The following is a 25,193-nucleotide window of genomic DNA, read 5'->3' on the forward strand; positions in this document are numbered from 1 at the left end:
AGAATACTTTATGTAGCTGTTTTGATTTACAGATCAAAGAGACTGTAATGAATGGACTGGAAAACATGGGAGGTAAGATGAATGTAGATTTATTTATTATATGTATGAGCTTAGCACAAAGATTCCCTTTTTTTTCCTTGAATTCTACTTCCCTGGTGTTTTTTTTTTTTTTTTTTTTTAAATCACTTCTTTCTTTCCTTTAAAACCATCCTGCAGGTGTACTTACATATCTTCATCAAATTCTATTAAAGTTCAGCTTAGTGGTATTTAAGAAGTATTGTTTTCACATTTCAAATTATAAAATAAATTTTTTTTTTTTTTGGTTTTGCAACAAGTTGTGGAAAAAAGATAAAGAATCATGAGTCATTTAGCTTCCAGGTAACTTTTTCAGATTAAATGGTTTTATTTATTTGAGAGAGAGAGAGAGCGCACAAGCAAGCTTGAACAGGGGGGAAGAGCAGAGGGAGAGGGAGAAGCAGATTGCTCAGCAGGGCACTTCACATGGGCGATCCCAGGATCCTGAGATCATGACCTGAGCTGAAGGCAGACATTTAACCAACTGAGCCACCCAGGTGCCCCCAGGTTGAATGGTTCTAAGGCATCATAAAATTAAACTATTTTCAGTATTTAGGGTTTTTTTTTTAAAGATTTTATTTGGGGTGCCTGGGTGACTCAGCTAAATATTTAATACATTTGGTCAGTGTGTTTACTAAACAGAAATATAAATTTCACTCATTTTCCTGGCATAGCAGATGTGTATTTTACTTAATAAAACTTTATAATTAGATTTCTATTATTTTTTATTTTTTAGAGATAGCATGCAAGTGGGGACAGGATAGGTGGTGGTGGGGTGGTGGGCAGAGGGAGAGAATCCTAAGCAGGCTCCATGCCCAGCATAGAACCTGATGCAGGGCTTCACATCATGACCCAGAGGTTATGACCTGAGCTGAAATCAAGAGTTGGTTGCTGGCAGGTTCTCTTACATCGACTGCCTAAGAGTTGTGCTATAAGAAGCAACAACCTCTCCTCTTCTCCACCATCTGCCTGGCAGCCACAAAGCAGCAACCATGCATGAATGCATCTCCATCCATGTTGGCCAGGCTGGTGTCCGGATCGGCAGTGCCTGCTGGGAGCTCTATTGCCTAGAACACAGCATTCAGCCCAATGGCCAGATGCCAAGTGACAAGACCATTGGGGGAGGAGATGACTCCTTCAACACCTTCTTCAGTGAGACGGGCACTGGCAAACATGTGCCCAGGGTAGTGTTTGTAGACCTGGAACCCACAGTCATTGATGAAGTTCACACTAGCACCTACCGCCAGCTCTTCCACCCTGAGCAGCTCATCATAGGCAAGGAAGATGCTGCCAATAATTATGCCTGAGGGCACTACACCATTGGCAAGATCATTGACCTGGTCTTGGACTGAATTCGGAAACTGGCTGACCAGTGCATGGGTCTTCAGGGCTTAGTCTTCCATAGCTTTGGAGGGTGAACTGGTTCTGGGTTCACCTCCCTGCTGATGGAGTGTCTCTCTGTTGATTATGGCAAGAAGTCCAACCTAGACTTCTCCATCTACCCCACCCCCCAGGTGTCCACAGCTGTAGTAGAGCCCTACAATTCCATTCTCACCACCCACACCACCCTGGAGCACTCTGATTGTGCTTTCACGGTAGACAATGAAGTAATCTATGACATCTGTCGTAGTAACTTCGATATTGAATCCCCAACCTACACTAATCTAAATAGGTTGATAGGTCAAATTGTGTCCTCCCATCACTGCTTCCCTTAGATTTGATGGAGCCCTGAATGTGGAGCTGATGGAGTTCCAGACCAACCTGGTGTCCTATCCCTGCATCCACTTCCCTCTGGCCACATATGCCCCTGTCATCTCTGCTGAGAAAGCCTACCATGAACAGCTTTCTGTAGCAGAGATCACCAGTGCGTGCTTTGAGCCAGCCAACCAGATGGAGAAACGTGACCCTCGCCATGGTAAATACATGGCTTGCTGCCTGTTGTACCGTGGCGACGTGGTTCCCAAAGATGTCAATGCTGCCATTGCCACCATCAAGACCAAGCGTACCATCCAGTTTGTGGACTGGTGCCCCACTGGCTTTAAGGTGGGCATGTCACTGGTACCCAGTGGAGACCTGGCCAAAGTACAGCGATCTGTGTGCATGCTGAGCAACCCCATAGTCATTGCTGAGGCCTGGGCTTGCCTAGTCCACGAGTTTGACCTGATGTATGCCAAGCATGCCTTTGTTCACTGGTATGTGGGTGAGGGCATGGAGGACGGAGAGTTTTCTGAGACCCGCGAGGACATGGCTGCCCTGGAGAAGGATTATGAGGAGGTTGGTATGGATTCTGTTGAAGGAGAGGGTGAAGAAGGAGAGGAATACTAAAGTTAAAAATGTCACAAAGGTGCTGCTTTTACAGGGAAGCTTATTCTGTTTTGAACATTGAAAAGTTGTGCTGATCAGTTAATTTGTATGTAGCAGTGTATACTCTCATATACAGTTACTGACCTATGCTTTAAAACACAACGCTTTGTTACAGACCCAAGCTGTCCATTTCTCTGATGGGTTTGAATAAAGTATTCCCTGTCTTTAAAAAAAAAAAAAAAAAAAGAGTTGGTTGCTGAACCAGTTGAGCTACCCAGGTGCCCCAGATTTCTATTATTTTTTAATAGTCATTGAAAAAAATTTTTTTTTAAGATTTTATTTATTTATTCATGAGAGACACAGAGAAAGAGAGAGGCAGAGACACAGGCAAAGGGAGAAGCAGGCTCCTCACAGGGAGCCTGATGTGGGACTCAATCCTGGATCCTGGGATCCGGCCCTGAGCCGAAGGCAGAAGCTCAACTGCTGAGCCACTCAGGCGTCCTGAAAAATTGTTTTTTGCTGACATTTTATCCTCATACTTCTTTATTCTAGTCTTCAGACTCTGTAAACAGTGAATATTGAGGTGTAGATACAAACACTTCTAGTTTGGGTAAAAGCACAATTTTAAGATGTAAATTTAGTTAGTTTATCTTGTAACTTTGTCAGTGTTTCTCTTAAGGTTTCTTTTCATGACAGTTTCCTCCTAAACTTAAAATCATTGCAGAAATTATTCAAATTAATTGTATATGTTTCATGTACTGACAAACATACATGATAGTGATATTTATGTTTTCATATAAACTAGGTTTTGTTTTTTTTTTTTTTTTTTTTTTCCTTTCTAGCTGCATTCCAGTCCATGATGACAGGAGGTAACATTGGAAAGCAGATAGTTTGCATTTCAGAAGAAACCTCTGTGTAATGTGTATAAGCATCTTCATCAAGGAAATACACAGATTTTGCACAAAGATTTTAAAGATACATTAAAAAAATCTTGGAGTACAGATAGCTTTTTATTTAAGTGTGATCATTGGTAATATTTTCTAATTGCATAACATAATTTTTTCCTATATCTTCAATATCCTATATGTTCTCTATATCCAACATAAATATTTACAGTAATAGATTGAAGTTAACATGACCTATTTTTCTTTCTTTTACTAAAACTGGTATTATATATGATATTTGATCAGATATTTGGAAACCACTGGAGATTTGATATAACTGTTTAATGGATTATACAAAATAAATGGATTTTTACAGTTAATAACTTTTATTTAAAATAGAATGCTTGTGAAGACATGTAGTAAATGTATGTTGACCTGGAAATGCTTTATATAATTCTTGAACTGTAACTTGGTATAAGAATAGAATTGGGATGGCTTTTCTGTATTGTAGATAGAAAAGGGATTTAATAGCAGGGCACGTGTTAGAGTTTGGGGGGTGGAATTTAGAGCTTGTGGAGTTTTCAGGATAGGAGAGCAGAGACTTTGTGTTGAGAAGATAAATAACAGGTCAGTCAGGTTGATGAAGAAACTAGTTTACTACAGAGGATGATCTGTGTTTTGCTAACTAGTTTCCTCTATAGCATAAAAACTCAATATATATTGATAAAGCATGTTTGTTTTAAGTTAGCAGGCATATACTGTCAAATAGCATAAAGATTTTCCAGGGCAAATAGATATAAACATCACTTGAAGTTTCAGGTGATTAGAAATATTTAGGCAATCAAGACAGCTTTAGAAAATGACAGGACTAAGAAAATTAACAAATGTTTGAAACATGAACGTTCAAAATTAATGTGCCTTTAAATAAGAGGATCTGTTTCATTAATTATAATCAGCCCTTTACAACAATAAAATTGATTTTATTTTCCTAGGTGCTGTGTTGGTTTATGGTCACCTGTTTACACCCTGCTCTATACTTTTGCCTGCGACATTTGTGGAAAGTAGATTTACATTGTTAGTAAATCAGTCACTCTGGTTGACTTCAGTGTTCTCGTTTTATATACCTTTCCTGGACCATTTCATCTCCAGAGAGCACTTCATCTCTGGTTTATATGTTGATAACTCCCAAATCTTTTTTTTTTCCTTTCTTTCCTTTCTTTCTTTTCTTTTTTTTTATTTAAAGATTTTATTTATTCATGAGAAACAGAGAGGCAGAGTGAGAAGCAGGCTTCTCGCAGGACCCTCATGCGGGACTCCATCCCAGGACCCTGGATCATGGCCTGGGCCAAAGGCAGAGTACATTTCTATTTCTGACCTCTTACTCGAGCTTAAGACCTCCCAAGTAAAATATCCTGTTGACACCTGGGATAAACTGTTTATCCAAAAAGAAATTACCTTCCTCTTACGTGTTTCTACTTTGTTTTTAAATCACCATCCTTTGCACACCCAAACTACTACTCCCTCACTCATTCAGATGCCTATCATTAAGGCTTGTGTTTAACCTTGAAAATAAATACCTTTCTTAGAGAACGCCTTTAATTTCCATCACTGCCACTGCCTCAGTTGAGGTCCTCATCCTTTGGCACACAGCAGGTACTCACAAATGAGTAATTTCAAAAGTCTCAACCGCATAAAGCTCTAACAAGTTAGTTGTGGCATCCAGCCTGGAGCTCAAGTGTTTTAGTCCCCAGTGTGGATATCCGAGACCTCTTTGCATCCTAACACAGGGAACCCAGACTCTAGGGAGATCATGTTACAAGGAAAGTCGTACACTCGAGTCTCAACTCTTACCCTGTGCGAATGCAATGCTGAGCTAGATTCTGCAAGTTCCCTTCTCAAGCAGTGAAGCTTCGAAGTGTTCCTCTTCAGTGAGAACTCTGGTCGGTGTTTAAGGAGTGCTCTCCTTCTCGCTGGCCTCCATTGTAACTAGTTCCGATCTCAGCTGACAGGAAAAACTACCTCATCTGCCGCTGCGAGGAAGCCGCGACGTCACGGCTGGAATGCACTGACCCCTTTTTTCGGGTTTCGCAGACCTCGGGGCCCCGAGGCCTGGAATGACTAGGACGCCGGAGACCGCAGCCCTAGTCCCGGGGGCGGGGGTCCAGCCCTGCTCAGATAGCCGGGTCCCCGCACGCCTCGCCCGCCTCAGGCTGCCCCCGGCGCGGGGCGGCCGCCGTCCGGCCCGGGGCGAGCGAGTGGGTGTGAGCGTTGGGGGCCGGCCAAACTTCCTGTCCCGCGCTCCTGCTGCTTCCGGCGGGAGCCGGAAGACGCTGTGTGTGGACGGAATTCGGGACCGCCTGACGGCCGGCCGGCTGCCCGGGACGGAAAGGTGAGCTCCGGGCCGGGCCGGGCCGGGCCACACCCGCGCGGCTAGGTGGTCCCCGGCAGGGAGGGAGCCGGTAGCGGCCTCTCGGGAGCTGGGGCCGAATTCGCTCCTCCTCCCCACCGCCCGGAGAGGACAGGGAAGCCGCCCCCCTTGGGCACCCCTCCCAGATCTGGCGGGCCCGGGAGCGGCCGGTCTAAAGCCCTGCGGCTTCGGCCCTGCCCCTCGCGGCGTAGTGGGGCGGAGGTTTCGGCTCCTTTGCTTGGTTTTGAGGGCGGGGGCTTGGGAACAAGACGGTCCCGAGAAAGCTGGAGTCAGCGAGTCCCCAGGGCGGGGGCTGCCGGACTGCACCCGCCGCCGGGCCTGCCCGCGGCCCTTGGGGCCTCACGCTAAGGCCGTTGCAGAGGGGGAACGAGGATGCCAAGGGACTCTGCCCTGGTTCTTTCGGCCCGGAGCTACCTTCTTCCTTCATACGTCCACTTACTTCCTGAGTCTAGGAGGAAGGCTGCCGGCTCTGAGGGGCTTGGCTGCTCGCTTCTCCTCCTGTCGTCTCCAGGCGAGGCTGTGGGCTGAATGCGTTCGCAGGTTAAATTTATCCTCTGAAGTTTCTTCAGAGACAAGAATGCAGTTAGTCGATTAAAGTTTATCCCACTTGCTCACGCATGTGGGATATGGGGCACCATTCGGAAGTTTAAATATTGCTAACTTGGGACTCAAGAATTTGTATTTCTTCACTTTGGCACGCGGGTCAATGCAACATACTTTCAATGAGAGTGAAAGAAACATTCTGAAATAAAGTCAGTGGCATTTTGTTGTTAGGGAGTGAGAAATTCCACTTTGGGTGATCTTAGCGTGGACAGAGTAAACTCAACTGAACAGAAGATTTAGGTTCTTCTTATTTTTTTTTTAAAAGATTTTATTTATTTATGAGAGACACACACAGAGAGAGAGGCAGAGACACAGGCAGAGGGAGAAGCAGGCTCCATGCAGGGAGCCCGACGTGGGACTCGATCCCAGGTCTCCAGGATCAGACCCTGGACTGAAGGCAGGTGCTAAACCGCTGGGCCGCTGGGGCTGCCCTTAGGTTCTTATTTTTAAAAATTCTGCATCTAAGTAAATGTCTGAATTTTTGACAAGTTACTTAATCTCTAGCTCTCCCCTCCCCCCAGGGGAAGAGACTTACCTATTTATTCAACAGATACTTCCTGAATGCTTAATTTGTTCAAAGCATCATACTTGGTTAATGCAGAGTTAGAATGAATAAATTCAGCGGCCTTAACCAGTGAAAAAAATATGCATGTAGACAATTAACAACCAAGACAGGATGGAATAATTGCTAAAGAGAGGTGAAACAGTGTGTTGTGAGAACACCAAGGAAAAGAGAGATTTGTTCTTACTGGAGGGAAAGGATCAGAGTCTTACTGGAGGACGGCACTTGAGTTGGATTTTAAAGACTGGAAAGGATTTTAAAACATCGCAACTGGATTGGCAGTACTTATTACTGGTTGAAGAACTAGTCTAAGCAAAGACTTGAGCACTGATATAGGCTGGTGTGTTCATTCAAAAGCCAGTCCCTGTCGGCTGGAGTAAAGGGTTAATTGAGGAATATGGACAGTGCTGTAACTGGAACAGTAGTTGAGGATACATTGTAGAATATTTGAAATGCCATGCTGCCAGGCTTAGGAATTTTCTCAGGCCCTGAATTTTGAATGAGTAGAGTAACATAAGCATTTCTGTGTTTTAGAAAGATAACGCAAGTGGCTGCATAAAAAGGTGGACTGAGGGACGCCTGGGTGGTCAGCAGTTTAGCGCCTGCCTTCGGCCCAGGGCGTGATCCTGGAGTCCCGGGATTGAGTCCCACATGGGGCTCCCTGGATGGAGCCTGCTTCTCCCTCTGCCTGTGTCTCTACCTCTCTCTCTCTGTGTCTCTCATGAATAAATTAAAAAAAAAAAAGGCAGATTGAAAAGGGAATTTTTAGGGCAGCTTGACCCCTTAGAAGCCTATTTTAATAGCGTAGTTGAAAGATAATGAGCCCTAAACAGAGTATTACAGGAGGAATAAATCTGAGGGAGTCAGAACTACTGGGGTTATTTATTTATTTTTTAAATAGTGGTTTTATTGGTTACATATATTTCAGCTATCTACTGGGGTTATTTAAATATGGAGGATGAGATATTGTTAAAGACCTAGAATTTGCAGCTGAGTGGGAAGAAGATTGGGCAATAATTTAAGTGGATAATATAGGAAGAAGAACAGGTTTGGTGGTGGAGATGATAATCTGGATTTTGGACATTGTTGGTTTGAGATGGATATCCAAGCAGTTAGAAATGAAATCTGGAGTTTATTTTTTTTATTTTTTATTTTTTAATTTTTATTTATTTATTTATGATAGTCACAGAGAGAGAGAGAGGCAGAGACACAGGCAGAGGGAGAAGCAGGCTCCATGCACCGGAAGCCCCATGCGGGATTCGATCCCGGGTCTCCAGGATCGCACCCTGGGTCAAAGGCAGGCGCCAAACCGCTGCGCCACCCAGGGATCCCGAAATCTGGAGTTTAGAAGAAAGGTCAGGAATAGAGACAAATTTTTGGTATTATTTGCATGTCATTCATTCATTGTACGGATACTTAGTGCCTACTAAGTGCTTGCAGGGAAGTTTATATGGAAGCCCTTTAATCTCATAGTAAATACAATCTTAGAGTGTCACAGTATCAGAAATGACTCTTGGAGATGTAACTTCCTTATGAATTACATATAGTACTTTGCCAGACACTGTGTTAGGTAGGGGAAAGTAAAGTTATGAACAAGACAGACTAGTTCCTGCCCTTATTTATGGAACTTAAAATTTAGGAGGTAGCCAGACAAAAAACAAATACTATATAAAACTAAAGGAATTAGAAATAGGAGAGTTAGAGACTAAAGATGGAAGTATTAGGAATATTCTTTGGGTAAGGTGGTCAGGCAGACAAAGCCTTTCTAAATGAGTTGATAGTTAAACAGAGCCCAAAGGAGTGACAAAGAGCTAACCAATGGAGAGAGGGGACAGTGTTCCAAGGTAGAGGAAATGACATGTGCACATCTCTAACATCAGAAAGAGCTTAATTTGTTCAAGGAACTAAGATGGCTAGAGCTTGGTGAGCAGAGAGTGACTCTGGAGTGTGGTTGGGGAACGAGGAGAGGATCACATAGGTTCTTATAGGCTAGGATAAAGAGTTTGGATTTTTTCTAGGTGCATTGGGATGCCAAGTAAAGAATTTCAAGCAGGTGAGTGAGATCACATTTTAAGATAATCCTTACTACTGTGAAGAGAATAGAGTGGAGGGAGACAAGAGCAGGGAGACCAGTTAGGTAGCACTAACAGTAGTTTTAGAGCAAGTGTTGATGCTGGCCTGAAAAAGGGAGGTGGCAGTAGAGATAGAAATAGGTGGATTTGCTGTCTCAATAGGACTTGCAGCTGGACTGGATATTGGGAGCAAAGGAAAGAAAGTAATAAAAATGACTCCTAAATGGGGTCAGTGGTGGTCCCAGCTTGAGTGGAGGGTTGTGGTGAATGAGACTGGCGTGGTGTGATGGCAGATAGGGTTGGGAGAGAATTCATTTTGGACATATTAAATTTGAGATATCGAGTTAAAACGTTAAGCAGAGACGTCAAGTAAGCAATTGTATATACAGGTCTGCAGCTCAGAGTATTAGAGCTATAGATAAAAATTTTGGTAGTGAGCACCAGGTGTTGTATGGAAGAAATGAATAACTGTTATATACCTGAAACTAATATTACACTGTATGTTAACTAATTGGAATTTAAATAAAAACTTAAAAAAATTGGCGACAGTATCATTTAAAGATACAAATTCACACTTGGAGGATATTGTAGCAAGAAGAGAGAGCCTGAATAGTATCCTGAGGAATATTAATATTTAGAGGCAGAGTGCAGGAAGAGTATAGGGATTACCAAAGGAAACTAGAAGAAGAAGAAAAAAAAAGGAAACTAGAAGAATGGCAATGATGAGAGAGTAAAATGAACATGTATCTTGGAAGCAGAGAGTGTAAGTAAAGTATTTGAGAAAGGAGGCAGTACTTCTAAGGGATAATACCAATTATGGCTCTGGTTACAAGTGACTAGTTTGCTTCAGAAGAGGAATTCATAACAAAGGTGTGGGCAGCTCTTGGGATTAAAGAAATGATGAAGGCCCTGGCTTTATGAAGGACAGGAATCCGAGCAGCCCCAGGGGAATCTGCTAGCATCATTACTGGCATGAATGGGCTGCTGCAGCAGTTTTCAACCCTTTGTTACTTCTTTTACAATTCACATTCTGAGGAAAAGTGTCTGTTTTGTTCAATGTGGGTCAAGTGTGCAACAGTTGGCCAATGAAGAAAAGAATACCTTAATCTATGATCTTACCAAGGGCATATCCAATGGGAGAGGCTTAGATCCCCAAACATAACACCTATTTATCACTCAAGCAGGGGAAATGAATGTGGGACAATTAAAAACAATAGTTGCTCATTGCAAAGGTCAAGTAAGATTAGGGCTCCAAAGTGTCTATCGAATTTGGTAACATGAAGATTTTTGGTAACCTTTACAAGAGAAGTTTTGGTGAAGTGATGGGATTGGATAGTGATTGGAGAGTTGAAAGTGGAGACCAGTCTCTTGATAAATTTGGCTCTAAAGAATTGGAGAGAAATGGGGAGGTGACTAGAATAAAAATGAGGGCTATGGGAATGGAACACCTCAGCAGATCCTGGAAAGGAAGACGGAAGGTCCAGGATGAACCTGATAGTTTCTAAAATTCATTCTGGCTTCACAGTTCTCCATTCCAAATTTCTTTCACTAGTACCTGTTATTTACTACTTTATTGTTAGAATTTAATCAACTTTCATAATATACTAGATATGACTATAAAAGGTTACTTGGTTTTTCTTTCCCCTAGGACTATTGTTTTATACCAAAATTTAAACTCCTTTTTAAATTTTACTTTAATTTTTGATCATGGTAATTCCCTACCATTAGTAGAATTTTTGTTTTAGTTTTTAATCTTTAGTGAAGCATTGTTTGGATCTATATTTGTGGTCAGCCGGAGGTAGATATGGAGGGAGAAGCAGATTGGTGACCAGCTGGGGGACCACGGTGTTTCTCAATTTCTTGCCTCTTTTTTCTCACTGCCCCACCCTTCTCCTTTCTGAAACTGGGTCAAGGCATTTTCTACCTCCCTCAAATAAGAGCAGTATTGATGTTCTAGACTTTGTTTTCCTAGGATGGAATTACATTGCTTATTAGAAGTCGACACAATGATACTGTTTGTTTCTTGAGATAGCAGTAAGAGCCCCTGGTCATCTTTCCCTTTGGAATACACTCCCTTCTGTATGGCAGTCAGGATTGAGACAAGATACCTGTATCAGCTCTGTTCCAATGCTGCGTGTTTAGTTTATTTTGGCTTGTTTTTTCCACCCAATATGTCTCCATGTAGCCTGTATTAGTTTTAGGCTATCTTTACCCTCCCAATATGGTGTTAACTACTAATTCCTGTCTTGTGTGAGGATTCAAGTAATTTCAGTTTCCCCAAGACTGATCAATAATTGCTGATTGTAATAAATATTTATAGCAGGTATATATTAATGGCTTTACATTTATGGCTGAATCTCTTTTTAATATATGTATTTTAGATTTTGAAGATACTTTATACTGTTTTTCAATCTTTGGGATGTAATCTATTAAGTAACTTGAGATAAATTTAGTGATTTTATTTTAAAAAATTCAGAGTGCATGAGATTAGCATAGGCTAGTACTGTTTCATGAAAATATATGGTTTGTATGTGTCTCAGTGTGTTTCATTCTCTGGGATTTGATGGAAAATGTATCTTATTGTGGGTTGCAGTTGAAATGTTTGAAAACAATTGTTTTATAGGAAATTTGGACTCCATAACAAAGACAGATTTCTTTTCTTTTCTTTTTTTTTTTTAAGATTTTATTTTAAGCTCTACATCCAGTATGAGGCTTGAACTCATGACTCGAGTCACTTGCTCTACCAACTGAGCCACTCAGGCACATTTCTTAACCTTTTATAGTGTACAAAGCATTTGATATATTTACCTGTTTCTTAAACACTTAGGCAGAACTTTGTTTCTGAAGAATTTTGTAATTATTTCTGTTGCCTGATACATAAATAATCCTAAGGTAGATTTGTTTCATCTATATTTCAGATGAGTTTCCCAGGGCCAAAAACATGAGTAGCTTGCCTAGGTCTCAACCAAAAAGTCAGAGGCAGATTAGATTTCTGTTTTAGAGACCTTGGATTTTTTTTGTTGTTGTTATTGTTGTTAATAAACGTATCTCAGCTTCTTTATTTAACTTGTTCAGCTCCTTAATGTTAATGCATAATTTGCTGAAGAAGAATACAGTTAATCAGACTTCAGTTCTCAGGATTTGTTTATTTGGCTAAAAACAGAAGAAGAATTGTTCTCAGGATGGTTTAGATCCTAGAGATTGCTATTGTCTTAAATCTGCTTTGCTTTTGTTATGAGTTTTCTCATTACCAATTTACAGAACTTTTCAGGGCTTCCTGTGTTCTTTGCTTTGGTTCATTGCAAAGGTTTGTATTTGTCTGCCTTCTTTTTAACCTTTAGGCTGATTGTAGGATAACATATTAACATATCTGCTATTATTAGCTATTAATATAATAGCATTGGCAGGGTCAGTGGATTTCTAAAAAATATAATTTATCCTGGACCAGGGTTGTTTTCTTCAAGCAGTCTAATGTGGCCATAGGGAACCATGTACACAGTAAAATTCATTTGTTGTCAAGGGTAGAGGGAGAAAGGGTTTGACTAGAACTACTTATTTTATATTTATTAGTAGTATTTATTAGACCAATCCCTGGGTATCTGAGATCACTTTATTTTGTGTGGACTCTTTATCAAGAGCCAAGGTGCCTTATTTACGATTTGTGGAAAATGTGATTTGATGGGCCTATTCTTGGTTGCTGATGGTTAAATGTCTATCTCTTTTGTTATTTATGGGGCTAATTTTTCTAATTTAAAAGGAAATAGGGCGGGATCCCTGGGTGGCGCAGTGGTTTAGCGCCTGCCTTTGGCCCAGGACGCCATCCTGGAGACCCGGGATTGAATCCCACGTAGGGCTCCCAGTGCATGGAGCCTGCTTCTCCCTCAGCCTATGTCTCTGCCTCTCTCTCTCTCTCTGTGACTATCATAAATAAATAAAATTAAAAAAAATAAAAGGAAATAGGTATGTAAATTTTGCCTGTCTACCAGGGAAAGATACCAACCCCCCCACCCCCATACACAAATATTTAGTGTTTACATTAATAAACTTGAGGTGACTACTCAGTATTGCATTCCTAGTCTCTTATCCTAATTAATAGCATAAGAAAGCCTGGGAAGAAATCTCCTTGAGACCCATAATTACCTTAAAAATAGCTTCCTGGGCGCCTGAGTGGCTCAATCAGTTGTGTCTGCCTTTGGCTCAAGTCATGAGTTTAAGGTCCTGGGATTGAGCCCTGCATCATCAGGTGCTCTGCACAGTGGGGGGTCTGCTTCTCCCTCTTCCTCCTCCCACTTTTGCTCTCTTTCTCTTTCAATAAATAAAATCTAAAAAAGAAAGAAAAGGGAGGAAAGAAAGCCTCAGTCTTAAAAAAAAAAAAAAAAAGAAAAAGAAAAGAAAAATGGGCAGCCCCCGGTGGCGCAGCGGGTTTAGCAACCCTGCAGCCCGGGGTGTGATCCTGGAGACCAGGGATTGAGTCCCACATTGGGCTCCTTGCTTGGAGCCTGCTTCTCCCTCTGCCTGTGTTTCTGCCTCTCTCTCTTTGTCTCTCATGAATAAATAAATAAAATCTTAAAAAAAAAAAAAAGAAAAGAAAAGAAAATAGCTTCCTTTTGAGTAAGAGCAGTGCTTTCCACTCCAGTGTCATGCAAATTGCATTTAAAGGTAGAACTTTGCATTGGACACTATATTGGCCCCCATACTGGCAAATTATTTTTATTATGATTACTCTAAATATACTTTGACATAAAGCTAGGTAGTAATTCTTATCCTTCCTATGTTGAAGCCCCCAGTAGCTCTTAACTATAAAATTAAAACAAATTTACGAATAATTCAATAACAGTGGTAGGGTCAGTGGATTTTTTAAAAAAATTAATATATGCTGAACCAAGATTGTTTTCTTTAAGCAATCTAATACATATTTATTTTTAAGTGATGAATAGTTGACATAAAATGTTAGTTTCAGGTATACAACATAGTGATTTGACAATTCAATACATTACCACAATTTGATATACTACTCAGTGCTCACCAAGATAAGGGTGGTTACCATATGTCATCAAACAAACTTGTTATAAAGATTTTATTTATTTATTCATGAGAGACAGAGAGAGAGAGGGGGGCAGAAACATTAGGAAGAGGGAGAAGCAGACTCCCTTTGGGGAGTCCGTTGAGGGACTCGATCCCAGGACTCTGGGACCACGACCCAAGCAGATGCTCAACCACTGAGCCACCCAGGTGCCCCAACAAACAAACTTATTACAATATCAGCAGTCTAATGTTTTGATGGCTCTAGGAACCATATAGGTAGTATAGTTTAGGTTATTAGGATTATATCAGTTGTTGCCATGATTTATATCTTTATGAATAAGTATATAATTGTAAACCACACCATAAAACAAAACTCAAAATAACATTCATATGATGTGGTAGAGATTTTTTTCTGAAATGCGGTACTTAATGTTGAACTTCATAGTGGAAAGGTTTAGCCTTGGATTCAATAACTTATTTCCTCTGTTTGTACATCTTAACTTTAGTAATACTAATGCAGAGAATATCAGACAAGGGAGTATTTACAATGTCAAGACATTGTTTTTTTTTTTATGTCAAGACATTGTTAAGCAGCTTGTGATAATGAGATCTCACATATAACGAAAACTAGAAGTCCTTGAATACCAGTTTTAATGAGGTATTGTTAAATAATCGCAGTTAGAGTTGCCTTGTTCAAGTGAAGATAAGATTTGTGCTGCAAATGAGAAGATAGCACACAGAATGGGAGAAAGTTTGTACAAATCATCTATCTGATAAGGGGCTTGTATCTAGAATATATAAAGAACTCTTACAACTCGATAATAAAAAGACAACTCAATTTTTAAAATGGGCCAGTAATCTGAATAAGTATTTTTTCTAGAAAGATGCACATGCAGAGATGTGCATATCTATAAGCACATGCAGGGATGCTCAACATCATTAGTCATCAGATAATACAACTCACAACCACAATGAGTTACCATTCATACCTAGAGGGCTATAATAATATGTTGGTGAGGATGTAGAGAAATCCACTGCTGATAAGATTATGAAATGGTATAGACACTTTGGGAAACAGCCTGGTAATTCCTCAAGAGGTTAAACATAGAGTTATCATATGACCTAGCAATTCCACTTCTAGGTATATATCCCAAAGAGTAAGAACGTATGTCCACTCAAAAACTTGTACATGATGTTCATAGCATTGTCCATAATAGCCAAATTGTAGAAATAATCCAATTCCTTTAACTGATACATGAATAAATAAAATATAATTCAATACAATAGAATAATAGAATATTACTTGGCAATAAAAAGAAATTAAGTACTGATACTACAACAGGGATGAACCTTGGGAGTGTTATGCTAAGTGATTGCAGCCAAGCATAAAAGATCACATGTATAATTCCATTTATATGAAATGTTTAGAAATTTTTATAAACAAATCTGTAGAGACAGGAATAGATTAATGGTTGTCTAGGTCTGGTCAGGGGGAGGGCTTGGGAGAAAATGGAGAGTGATTGCTGAGAGATACAGGGTTTCTTTTTGGGAATGATGAAATTGTAAATTGATTGTGGTTGTGGTTGCAAAACTCTGTGAATATACTAAGAAACATTTAACTGTACTCTTTTTTTTTTTTTTAAGATTGTAATTATTTAAGAGAGAGCGTGAGAGAGAAAGAGCGCAAGCAGGGGAGAAGGGTAGAAGGAGAAGCAGACTCCCCACTGAGCAGGGAGCTGGTTGTGGTTGCGAGGATTGGCTCCCAGGACCCTGGGATTGTGACCTGAACTGAAGGCAGCCACTTAACTGACTGAGCCACCCAGGTGCCCTGACTGTACTCTTTAAATGAGTGAATTATATGGTATATGAATTATATCTCAGTAAAGATGTTATTTAAAAATTTGTGTTGCAGTTTTTGAAACCTGTTAATGAGAATTGAGGATAGAAACAAATTTAATTGCATATTTGCTATCACACTTCTGGCTAATATACATAGTAAGTTGCTGTGTTAAAGATGAGATTCACACAGTACACTTGATGAGGTACTGAGTGCTCCAGTACAGATTCTCTTGAGGTCATCCTGCCTTTTCTATGTATCCTACTGGTCTCTCTTTAGTTCATACTGTACACTACAAACCACACATGGGGGCACCATATTTGGGCAGAACTCAGTTATAGTATGGATATACACCCATTTGTTCCAGAAAATGCTTGCACTATTTATTTTTTAAAAGATTATCACTGAAGTGAAGACGCTAAAATAAAAAGATATCGTAGATAACCATGGACTCTTGAGAAATGGTGGTTTAGAGGTGGCTCTTTTTTTTTTTTTTTTTCAAAGGTTTTATTTATTTATTCATGAGAGACACAGACAGAGAAAGAGAGGCAGAGACACAGGCAGAGGGAGAAGCAGGCTCCATGCAGGGAGCCTGATGTGGGACTCGATCCCGGGACTCCAGGATAATGTCCTGGGCTGAAGGCAGGCACTAAACCACTGAGCCACCCAGGGATCCCCCAGAGGTGGCTCTTAAACTATGAGAGCTGGCAGCTTCCTTCTTTAAATTATTACAGCTTTGTAAAAATGTCTAAGAACTAGTATGTGATTTTTCCCTTGTCAGTGCACATTTTCATAAACTTTTTTTTCCATTTTTCATTAGGTAAGGATAATAGAAACACAGCCAGCATCATTGGTTTCTAAGAAAATTAATATAAAGGGCAGCAAATAGTTGTCTAGTTTCTTAGAGATTTTACTACAATCTCAGAAACTCAAAAGTTTGAAGAACCTTAAAAATAAATAAGTATTTTGTTATTTCTTGGCTTCTTGAGATGAACTGGAATTGGGGGAAAAGGAATTCTTAAACCCTGGTGTTTCAAGGTCTGACGTAGATAAGCATAAGTAGATATATGCCAGCCTGTTCTATGGGTGGGAGTCCTGGTTCTGCAGCTTAATAACTTGAGAAATGATGTACTGAGCCTTGGTTCCTTCCTCAGTGAAAAAGAAGGATGAATAAACTACTTTGTACTATTATGTATAGTGCTTGAATAAAAAAAAAAAACCTATGTGAAAGGAAAAGTCAGATTTATGATACTTGATTTTATGTAGGAAAGTTAAATAAAAGGACACTTCTACTTACATCTTGTGAATTGTTATTTTTTTATGATGAAAATGAAGATTTCTGGAAGCTAGCAAGGGGAAGAAGAAGGACTCAACAGGACAATAAACACTTATTCAGGTACTTCTAAATGCCCTTTTTGTAGAGTAAGTCTGCCTTATTCTAACTTTCTACTTAACCTTGGTATTAATTGAAAACTCCCATTCTGGGTATATTTTACCTTGTATAATTACTTTGTATATAGTAGTGCTCCCAATTTTAGCAAAAATTGCACAAACTAAAGTAGACTCTTTTGTCAAAAGTCTGAAAAAAAATTAAGCAATAAGAAAGAAATTATAAGAATAATCTCTTATTCAATAAGAAATTGAATAATTTTAATTATGAGGGAAAACAGTTGCACCAGGGTCCCAAGAGTACTACTTTTGGGAAACATGTTCAGATTTTGACTGTATAAGTACTTTTAGAAAGATGAGGAAATTGAGACAAGAAATAGTCATACCAGTTTGCGACCTAATCTAGCTACTATCATAGTTGTATTAATTTCCTTTTATTTTTTTCTTCTCATATCTTAACTAGTTTTATTAACTAGTTTTAATAGCAAGTATATAATTTTGCATTTTGTTTTAATTTAACGTGTCATTAGTACTTTTTGCTGTGGTTGCATTATTTTCAGAACTGTATTTTTAAGTGACAGTGCCATAATCTAATTAACCATTCCCTAAGTATTGGGTATATATGTGTATTTATATCTTGCTTGTAGTTGTTTATTATTACAGATGCTAACATGACATTTTTGAGGATATATTTTTTCTATTTTTAAGATTTTTTCTTAAAATAGATTCTTAGAAGTAGAGATTCTACAAAGTACAACTTTTAATGGATTTTGACACTTGTTGGGCTTATTCTATATTAAAACAAGTGTTTTGGGTGAATTCTTTATTTGCTTGCTTGTTGTGATTTTCGGATATGTAGAGAGGTGCCTTTGTTCATTTAGCTACATTTTTCCAATCCTCTAATTCTCATTCTCTTATCCTTTTTTAGGCTAAATTGATTACCCACCCAGCACAACATCTTACAGGAAAAACATAGCATTTCCTAGAGGAATATGAGCATTACTAGAAGGTGTTATTGACTCTGAATTAAATTTTTAACCGGTCCCTTGAACAGCTACAGGATTTGGAAGCTGAATCAATGTTATCAGATGAGTTAGAATCCAAACCAGAGGTGAGTTCAGGCAGTGCTTTTTATTTGTTTATTTATTTATATTTTTTTGTGGGCTATCTTCCAAGGTTTGTCCTTAGTGGAGTCAGTAAATTTCTGTAATGAACCAGATAGTAAAATTTTAGGTTTGTGGGCTGTATGGTTTTGGTCATAACTACTAGTTTATTATTTTTTCTATCATTAAGTACTTTCTCAAAGATTTAAAAACTCTATTTTTACCTATTTTTACATTTATTTAAGTAATTATAAGTTATTATACATCTAGGTAATTATACCATGACAAAATTTTTATATATATATGATATATATGTGAATGTGTATATGCATATATAAATATTTACTACCACAACCATTTTTTCAATTAATTTTGTATATATCTGAAAGTGTTCTCTTTCTAAGTATGATTAGAGGATTTAAACTTTATTTGTTTATTTATTTATTTATTATTTTTATTTATTTTTTAAGTAGGCTCCACGTCTAGTGTGGAGCCCAACACGGGGCTTGAACTCACGACCTTGAGATCAAGACCTGAGCTGAGATCAAGAGTTGGACGCTTAACTGACTGAGCCACCCAGGCGCCCCCCCCCCAAATTTTTTTTTTATTATTCATTTCTCTTGCTTTAATTTTAGTACATCTGTGTCGCATAGTGGAAAGGTCAATGAATTTGGAATCAGGTTACGTAAGTTTGAAGACTTACTTCTCCTAACTACTCATGTAACCTTAGATAAGTAAGTCATTTGATGTCTTCAACTTGATTCCTTATCTTTAAAATACATGTTCAGTCTTACTGCATTACGGTGAGGATTAAATGAACCAATACACAGAAAAGTGCTTTGTAAAATGTAATTAGTTAACTTTTTAATAGCCTTCGTTAAAACATATTATTTTTGTCTTTTCTGTTTGATAGAAGGTGATAGAGGTTTTCTTTAAAACAGAGGACTTGATAAAAATAACTTTGAATGTGTCTTGTAGTTAATCATTTTTCTGTGAATGTGGTTAAGACTAGTGAGCAATGAAGACTTAATTACACTATGAATTTTTGGTAAATTCAGAGGTTTAGATTCATTCCTAACAATTTGTATTTTTCAATATTGTCTCTTCCTCTTCCCCCTTCTTCCCCCCCGCCCCGCCCCCCAGCTCCTGGTACAGTTTGTTCAGAATACATCCATCCCATTGGGACAGGGGCTAGTAGAATCAGAAGCTAAAGACATAACTTGCTTGTCCCTCCTTCCAGTGACTGAGGCCTCAGAATGCAGTCGGCTGATGTTACCAGGTAAAAATTAAGATCACAAAAGATAAGACAAGCAAGTTTTAAGAGCTTAGCCTGCTTTATCAAACTGGTGGGATGGGATAAATGACTTTATAACTGACTGGTAGAAACTGTAAAAATTAGGAATCGTGGAGAATAAGCAACCATGGGAGTAACAAGCACATTGTTAATTTAAGTCATAGTAATTGATAGGATCCATCCATAGAATGTGAGAGTGAGAAGAAAAGACCAAGATGGAACTCCCTATTCAAGGTACAGGGTAAGCAAGAGAGCCTAGGAAAAAGGAAAGGCTAGAAGAGTAAAAGAAATACTGGTACAGAGTGCAGGCACAGAACTCAAGAGAGTAGTCAGTATGTCAGATGCTTCTTAGAGGCCCATGACATAAGGACTGTCCCAATGAGGTAGGGCCAAAAAAGCCATTGTTGGCAGGATCTGTTCCATGGAAAGGGGTGGAAAGCCAGACTGTAGAGGGCTGAAGTAACAATGCAAGATAAATATAGTTGAGGAAGTAACTCTACTTTCTGAAGGCTCTTCCTGCTATGGAAAGGAAAAAGTGGACATAAGGTAGATGGCAGAATTCTTTTTTTAAGATCTGAAATATTTGGCGACTTTAAAATCTTTTTCAATGTTTAAAGATTCAAGAAGGGCAAATATATTCAACCAACCAATGTTGACTAAAGGTTTCCTTGTCTAGTTCCTAGCTTTTCCACATCTTCTGTTGTTCAACTCCTGTTTTTCTACTGGTATGTTGGAGTTTTTCCAAATCCTGACAGATTTTCAATATATGTACATTTCTGTGTGCTAGTAAAATTTGATCTTCGTTAGGCTTAAACTTTTTTCCTCTCCCAATTTTAATTTGTTGAATAAATATTTTAACATTAATGAAGTGAGACAAAATCATCAATCTTAATCTTCTACATTAACTTGTTTTAGGGATCCCTGGGTGGCGCAGCGGTTTGGCGCCTGCCTTTGGCCCAGGGCGCGATCCTGGAGACCCGGGATCGAATCCCACATCGGGCTCCCGGTGCATGGAGCCTGCTTCTCCCCCTGCCTGTGTCTCTGCCTCTCTCTCTCTCTCTCTCTCTGTGACTATCATAAATAAATAAAAATTAAAAAAATTAAAAAAAAAATAACTTGTTTTAATTTTGATTAAAAATATTTTTTAAATATTTGTATTTATTTATTCATTTAAGTAATCTGTATACCCCAGTGTGGGGCTCAGACTCAACCCTGAGATCAAGAGTCTCATGCTCTTCTAATTGAGCCAGTCAGATGCCCTGATTAAAAATATTTTAGATAATCAATTGTCAATAATAGTAAATGAAAACCCAGGTACTCAGCTCCCAACTTATGAAACATAATATCTAACACAAATGTACCTGCACATACTTCCCTAACTTTATTCCCCTCCCTGTTAAATATGTATATATCATTCCATGCATGGCCTGTATATTTTCTATTTAGTTGGGATATGTGATAAATGCAGAAAAGTAGAAAACTATATGCTGATATGTTTTGAAGAATTATTATAGGGATCCCTGGGTGGCACAGCGGTTTAGCGCCTGCCTTTGGCCCAGGGTGCGATCCTGGAGACCCGGGATCGAATCCCACATCGGGCTCCCGGTGCATGGAGCCTGCTTCTCCCTCTGCCTATGTCTCTGCCTCTCTCTCTCTCTCTCTCTGTGACTATCATAAATAAATTTAAAAAAAATTATAAAAAAAATTATTATTATAAAGGAAATACCCACCACCCAATCAAGAAGCGGAACCTTGCCAGCTCCCAAGCCCCCATGGGTTCCTCCCTGATAAAGACAATCTCTGTTCTTCTGTAGGTCATCACTATCTTCAGTTATTTGACCAATATTTGTTTCCCAAGTTTAACCATCCAAATCTAAGCAATGCAGTTTAATGTTAGGTGTTTTTAGACCTTGGAATCATATTAATATATGTCCTTGTACCTTTCTTCTGTTACTCTGTAGTTGTGAGGTTCATCCTTGTATGTATAACTGTGGTTTGGTTAGTTTCATTGCTGTATAGTGTTTGATGAGTGTAACCATGGCTTCTTTCTCCATGATGCTGTTGAAGAATATTTATTTTCTAGCATTTTACTATGACAAACAGTGCTGCTATGAACTTTATTAAAATTTTTGTGTATGATAAAATACATAACTAAAGAATTGCCATTTAAACCAGTTAACCAAAAAAAAAAAAAAAAAAAAAATTAACCAGTTAACCATTTCAATCACATAAATTTACTATCTTATTGGTTCTGTGACGTTAAGTACATTCATATTGTGCTATTTCATTAGACTTTGAAACGGCAGTACTATCCCTAGGCTTCCATTTTCATTCCTGTAATCTTATTGGTTATCTTCCTTCAAGGAAAAAAAATTACCTGTCTTTTATAAAGATGACTGAAATCCCTGAAAACACTATATGCTTTAGCACTGTAGTGCAGTTTCTCATTTTATTGCAACCAAAACCTTTGGAAATTCATCCCATCCCTTAGAATAAAGTTCTAGAGAGCAAGTTTTCTGAGTTACTTCTTTATGTTTCAGTGTAAGCCCAGGAGTATAATGAAACATTTATGATTCTGTAAAATTTCAATGATATTTCAGGCTATGTTTTTTTCCCCCAATGACTCAACAGAACTGTCACATACATAGTATAAAAACTAAAGGGAGGAATCTCTTTCCAAGAAAAATAATTTAAAATTTAGATCCTATTCTTGCATAAGTTATTCATTGTATAACTAGATTTTTCAAAGGAAAAGTACTGATTCTGGCCTTGGAAAGACAAAGGTCTGTAATCCCCAAATGTGGATGGTTGGTTGGTCATTACTGCCAAGTGTCAGATGAGTCTGTTCCCCACATTTTGACTGATTCCCTTTACAACTTAGTTATCTCTCTGTCCTCTTCTGAGGGAAATTTTGTATTTGTAAAATAAAAATGCTGCTGCTCCTATAAGGGATGTTGTAGGGGTATTTGGTACTGTGTATCAGAATGGTGAGCTCTCTGTAGATAAGTGTTCCATAAATCTGTGATATTTTCCCTTTGCCAGATGATACTCCAAGTCATACAAACTCCTCCAAAGAGGTCCCTTCCTCAGCTGTTTTGAGAAGCCTTCAGGTGAATGTGGGCCCAGATGGAGAGGAGACGAGGGCTCAGACTGTACAGAAGTCCCCAGAGTTTTTGTCGACTCCAGAGTCTCCTAGCTTGTTGCAAGATCTACAGCCAAGTGATAGCACTTCTTTCATTCTTCTTAATCTAACAAGAGCAGGTATTCATTATCCTTTTCTGAACTCTGCTCCTGCTTAAAAAAAAAAACAAAAAACTGGGGGTGGGCCATATTTAACTCAGTCATATTTAAAATGGAAAGAAGCCTTATTATTTTATCATTTTATCATTTTAGAGAATTGGTATAGTCTGATGATCAGTTGAATAGATAGAGGGAGAAGGCAGATTCTAGGATGACTCAGAAGTTTCTTGCTTGGGAAATTAGGTTGTACCAGTCAGCAAGATAGTGAGCCCAAGAACAGGGTTCGGGGGAGGATGATAAGTTCCAGTTTATGCTTGTTGATGTTGAGATTTCAGAGGGACATTCATGAGGAGATGTCCTTTAGACAGAAACAGGAATCCAGGGTTCTAGAAATTTCTTGTGTAAAATAAGTTGTCTTGATGCTTACCAGCATTCAGGAAATGTAGAGAACAATGAACATGGATTCTTTGATTCAGAAAAGAAGGCAAATCTGGGACCCTGAAAAAAAAACACCCACATTTAAGAGGGTGACAGAAGAATGGGGAGGAGCTGCTAGAGAGGAATAAAGAAAACTTCAGAGGGAGATCATTGTAGGAGAAGCCCAGAGAGGGAAATTGTCTGAAAGAAGAAAAGGTAGTAAATCATGCCAGATACCACAGGATGGGCTAGTGAGATGAGGACTAGGAAGTCTATGGTGACCTGAGCAAGAGCAGTTGTTAACTGATGTAGTAGAGGTGAAAGCCAGGGTTCTAACCATGGTGGGGAGTGGATGGCAGGTGAGAAAGTGGATACAAAAGTTACAAGTTACATTTATAGGAAACTTACCCCTGAGACAGTGAGAAGTACTAGAGAAGTGCTTGGGATTTTCTCTTCTTTTTAAAAATAAAGATGGGTAAGACAGATTTAAAGGCTTTTTTTTTTTTTTTTTTTTAGATTTAAAGGCTTTAAAGAGAGGTTATAAGGTGGCCAGAAGAGAGGAATGGCTTGCAGATGGCAGAGAGATGACTGAAGGATAGGGTTAGGGTGCTAGTTTGCTTGCCCTTGGGCGGGGCCGGGGGGTGGGGATAACAGCTTTTGCCTTCTGAAAACTGGAGGAGGTAAGAAAGATAAGCCTGTCAGCTGGGAGTGGAAAGATGATAACCTATGTAGTAGGAGAACAGAAGCTTGAGGTGAGAGTTGAAAATCTGGAATAGCTGATTCAGGACATGAAGTATCTGAGCCAGGGCCGATAAAGGGATTACTTGATGGGTAACTTTCACATATCCTCTTGTTTCTTCCAGGTCTGGGCTCTTCAGCTGAGCACTTAGTATTTGTACAAGATGAGGCAGAGGATTCAGGGAATGATTTCCTCTCCAGTGAGAGCACGGACAGTAGCATTCCATGGTTCCTCCGGGTTCAGGAGTTGGCTCATGATAGTTTGATTGCTGCTACTCGTGCACAACTGGCAAAGAATGCAAAAACCAGCAGCAATGGTGAGACCTCTATGATGTTTTCGCTTCTAGTATTCTGTGTGGAGATTTTAGTAAAGCAATGGCTATCTTTTGAATTGACTATAATCCAAGTTATTTTATTGGTGAGAGCAAAAGGCTAGAAATGTGTCATTTGTCTTGTTTTCTTTCTTTCTTTTTTATTTTTTTAAAGATTTAATTTATTTTATTCATGAGAGACACAAAGAGAGAGAGGCAGAGACACAGGCAGAGGGAGAAGCAGGCTCCATGCAAGGAGCCCGATGTGGGACTCAATCCCAGGATCCCAGGATCACACCCTGAGCCAAAGGTAGATGCTCAACCACTGAGCCACCCAGGCGTCCCTTGTTTGTCATATTTTCTATAAAATAACCTAGCTATGCCAGATTCATGTGCAAAATCAATGACACGAGCATCCTCAATTGTCAGCCTTATGTACAGAGCTTTTTTAAAGGGAAAACATTTTCACAGATCTTGATGTTACCTTGAATTGTTTTTTTATTGTACTGTACCCTTTACTTAGAGCTTTTATAACATTATAAAATCAAAACAGTATTACCAATTAATAGAAATAAAACTATAAAACCAATGAAAATAAAGTTAATATTAAGTCAGTGTGGAAGATGATGGTGTTTTAGTGAAACTGAATTGCTACTCATAGCAATTTAGCAATTTTAGTAACCACCACTGACTTTTTCTTTTGGAAACCGTTCATATGACCTCTAAATATCCAAACAGGCTATATAGGGCTGTTTTTGTGTTTGGTTGGTTTTTTGTTTGTTTATTTATGAGTTCAGCATGCCTGTACTAACTCTGCCATTTTCCTCTATCCAGTGATTTTCAAATATAGTCCTTGAGTCATCAGCATCATCTGGGCTCTTAGAAGTAAATTCTCAGGCCTCATCCTACTG

The 25,193-nt window shown here is 39.1% G+C and overlaps 2 protein-coding genes and 1 pseudogene across 9 annotated transcripts in view; all 3 read left to right on the forward strand.

Annotated features, from left to right (window-relative positions):
- PTGR2 (prostaglandin reductase 2) overlaps positions 1 to 4,254 on the forward strand; it is a 37,145-nt gene extending 32,891 nt beyond the window's left edge. For all 3 annotated transcript variants that reach the window (XM_035719531.2, XM_025443164.2, XM_025443165.2), the window contains exons 9-10: positions 33 to 72; positions 3,222 to 4,254. In XM_035719531.2, the coding sequence (XP_035575424.1) occupies positions 33 to 72; positions 3,222 to 3,298 (117 nt within the window). In that variant the 3' untranslated portion in view covers positions 3,299 to 4,254. The remainder of the gene's footprint in view (positions 1 to 32; positions 73 to 3,221) is intronic.
- On the forward strand, positions 1,068 to 2,400 carry LOC112657225 (tubulin alpha-1A chain-like; annotated as a pseudogene).
- A 1,297-nt stretch (positions 4,255 to 5,551) lies between the features above and the next one.
- Positions 5,552 to 25,193, forward strand: part of ZNF410 (zinc finger protein 410) — a 40,959-nt gene continuing 21,317 nt past the window's right edge. For 3 of the 6 annotated variants that reach the window (XR_007412715.1, XM_025443157.3, XM_025443159.3), the window contains exons 1-6: positions 5,565 to 5,652; positions 17,126 to 17,186; positions 18,108 to 18,290; positions 19,426 to 19,561; positions 22,619 to 22,837; positions 24,097 to 24,288. Coding sequence is in view for 5 of the 6 variants with exons in the window: in XM_025443157.3 (XP_025298942.1) it covers positions 18,258 to 18,290; positions 19,426 to 19,561; positions 22,619 to 22,837; positions 24,097 to 24,288 (580 nt within the window). In the remaining variant the exon portion in view is untranslated. The other 3 variants (XM_049113703.1, XM_049113705.1, XM_049113704.1) reach the window with 3 other exon arrangements.

Source organism: Canis lupus, chromosome 8 (assembly GCF_003254725.2).
Source record: "Canis lupus dingo isolate Sandy chromosome 8, ASM325472v2, whole genome shotgun sequence".
Taxonomy (NCBI): Eukaryota; Metazoa; Chordata; class Mammalia; order Carnivora; family Canidae; genus Canis; species Canis lupus.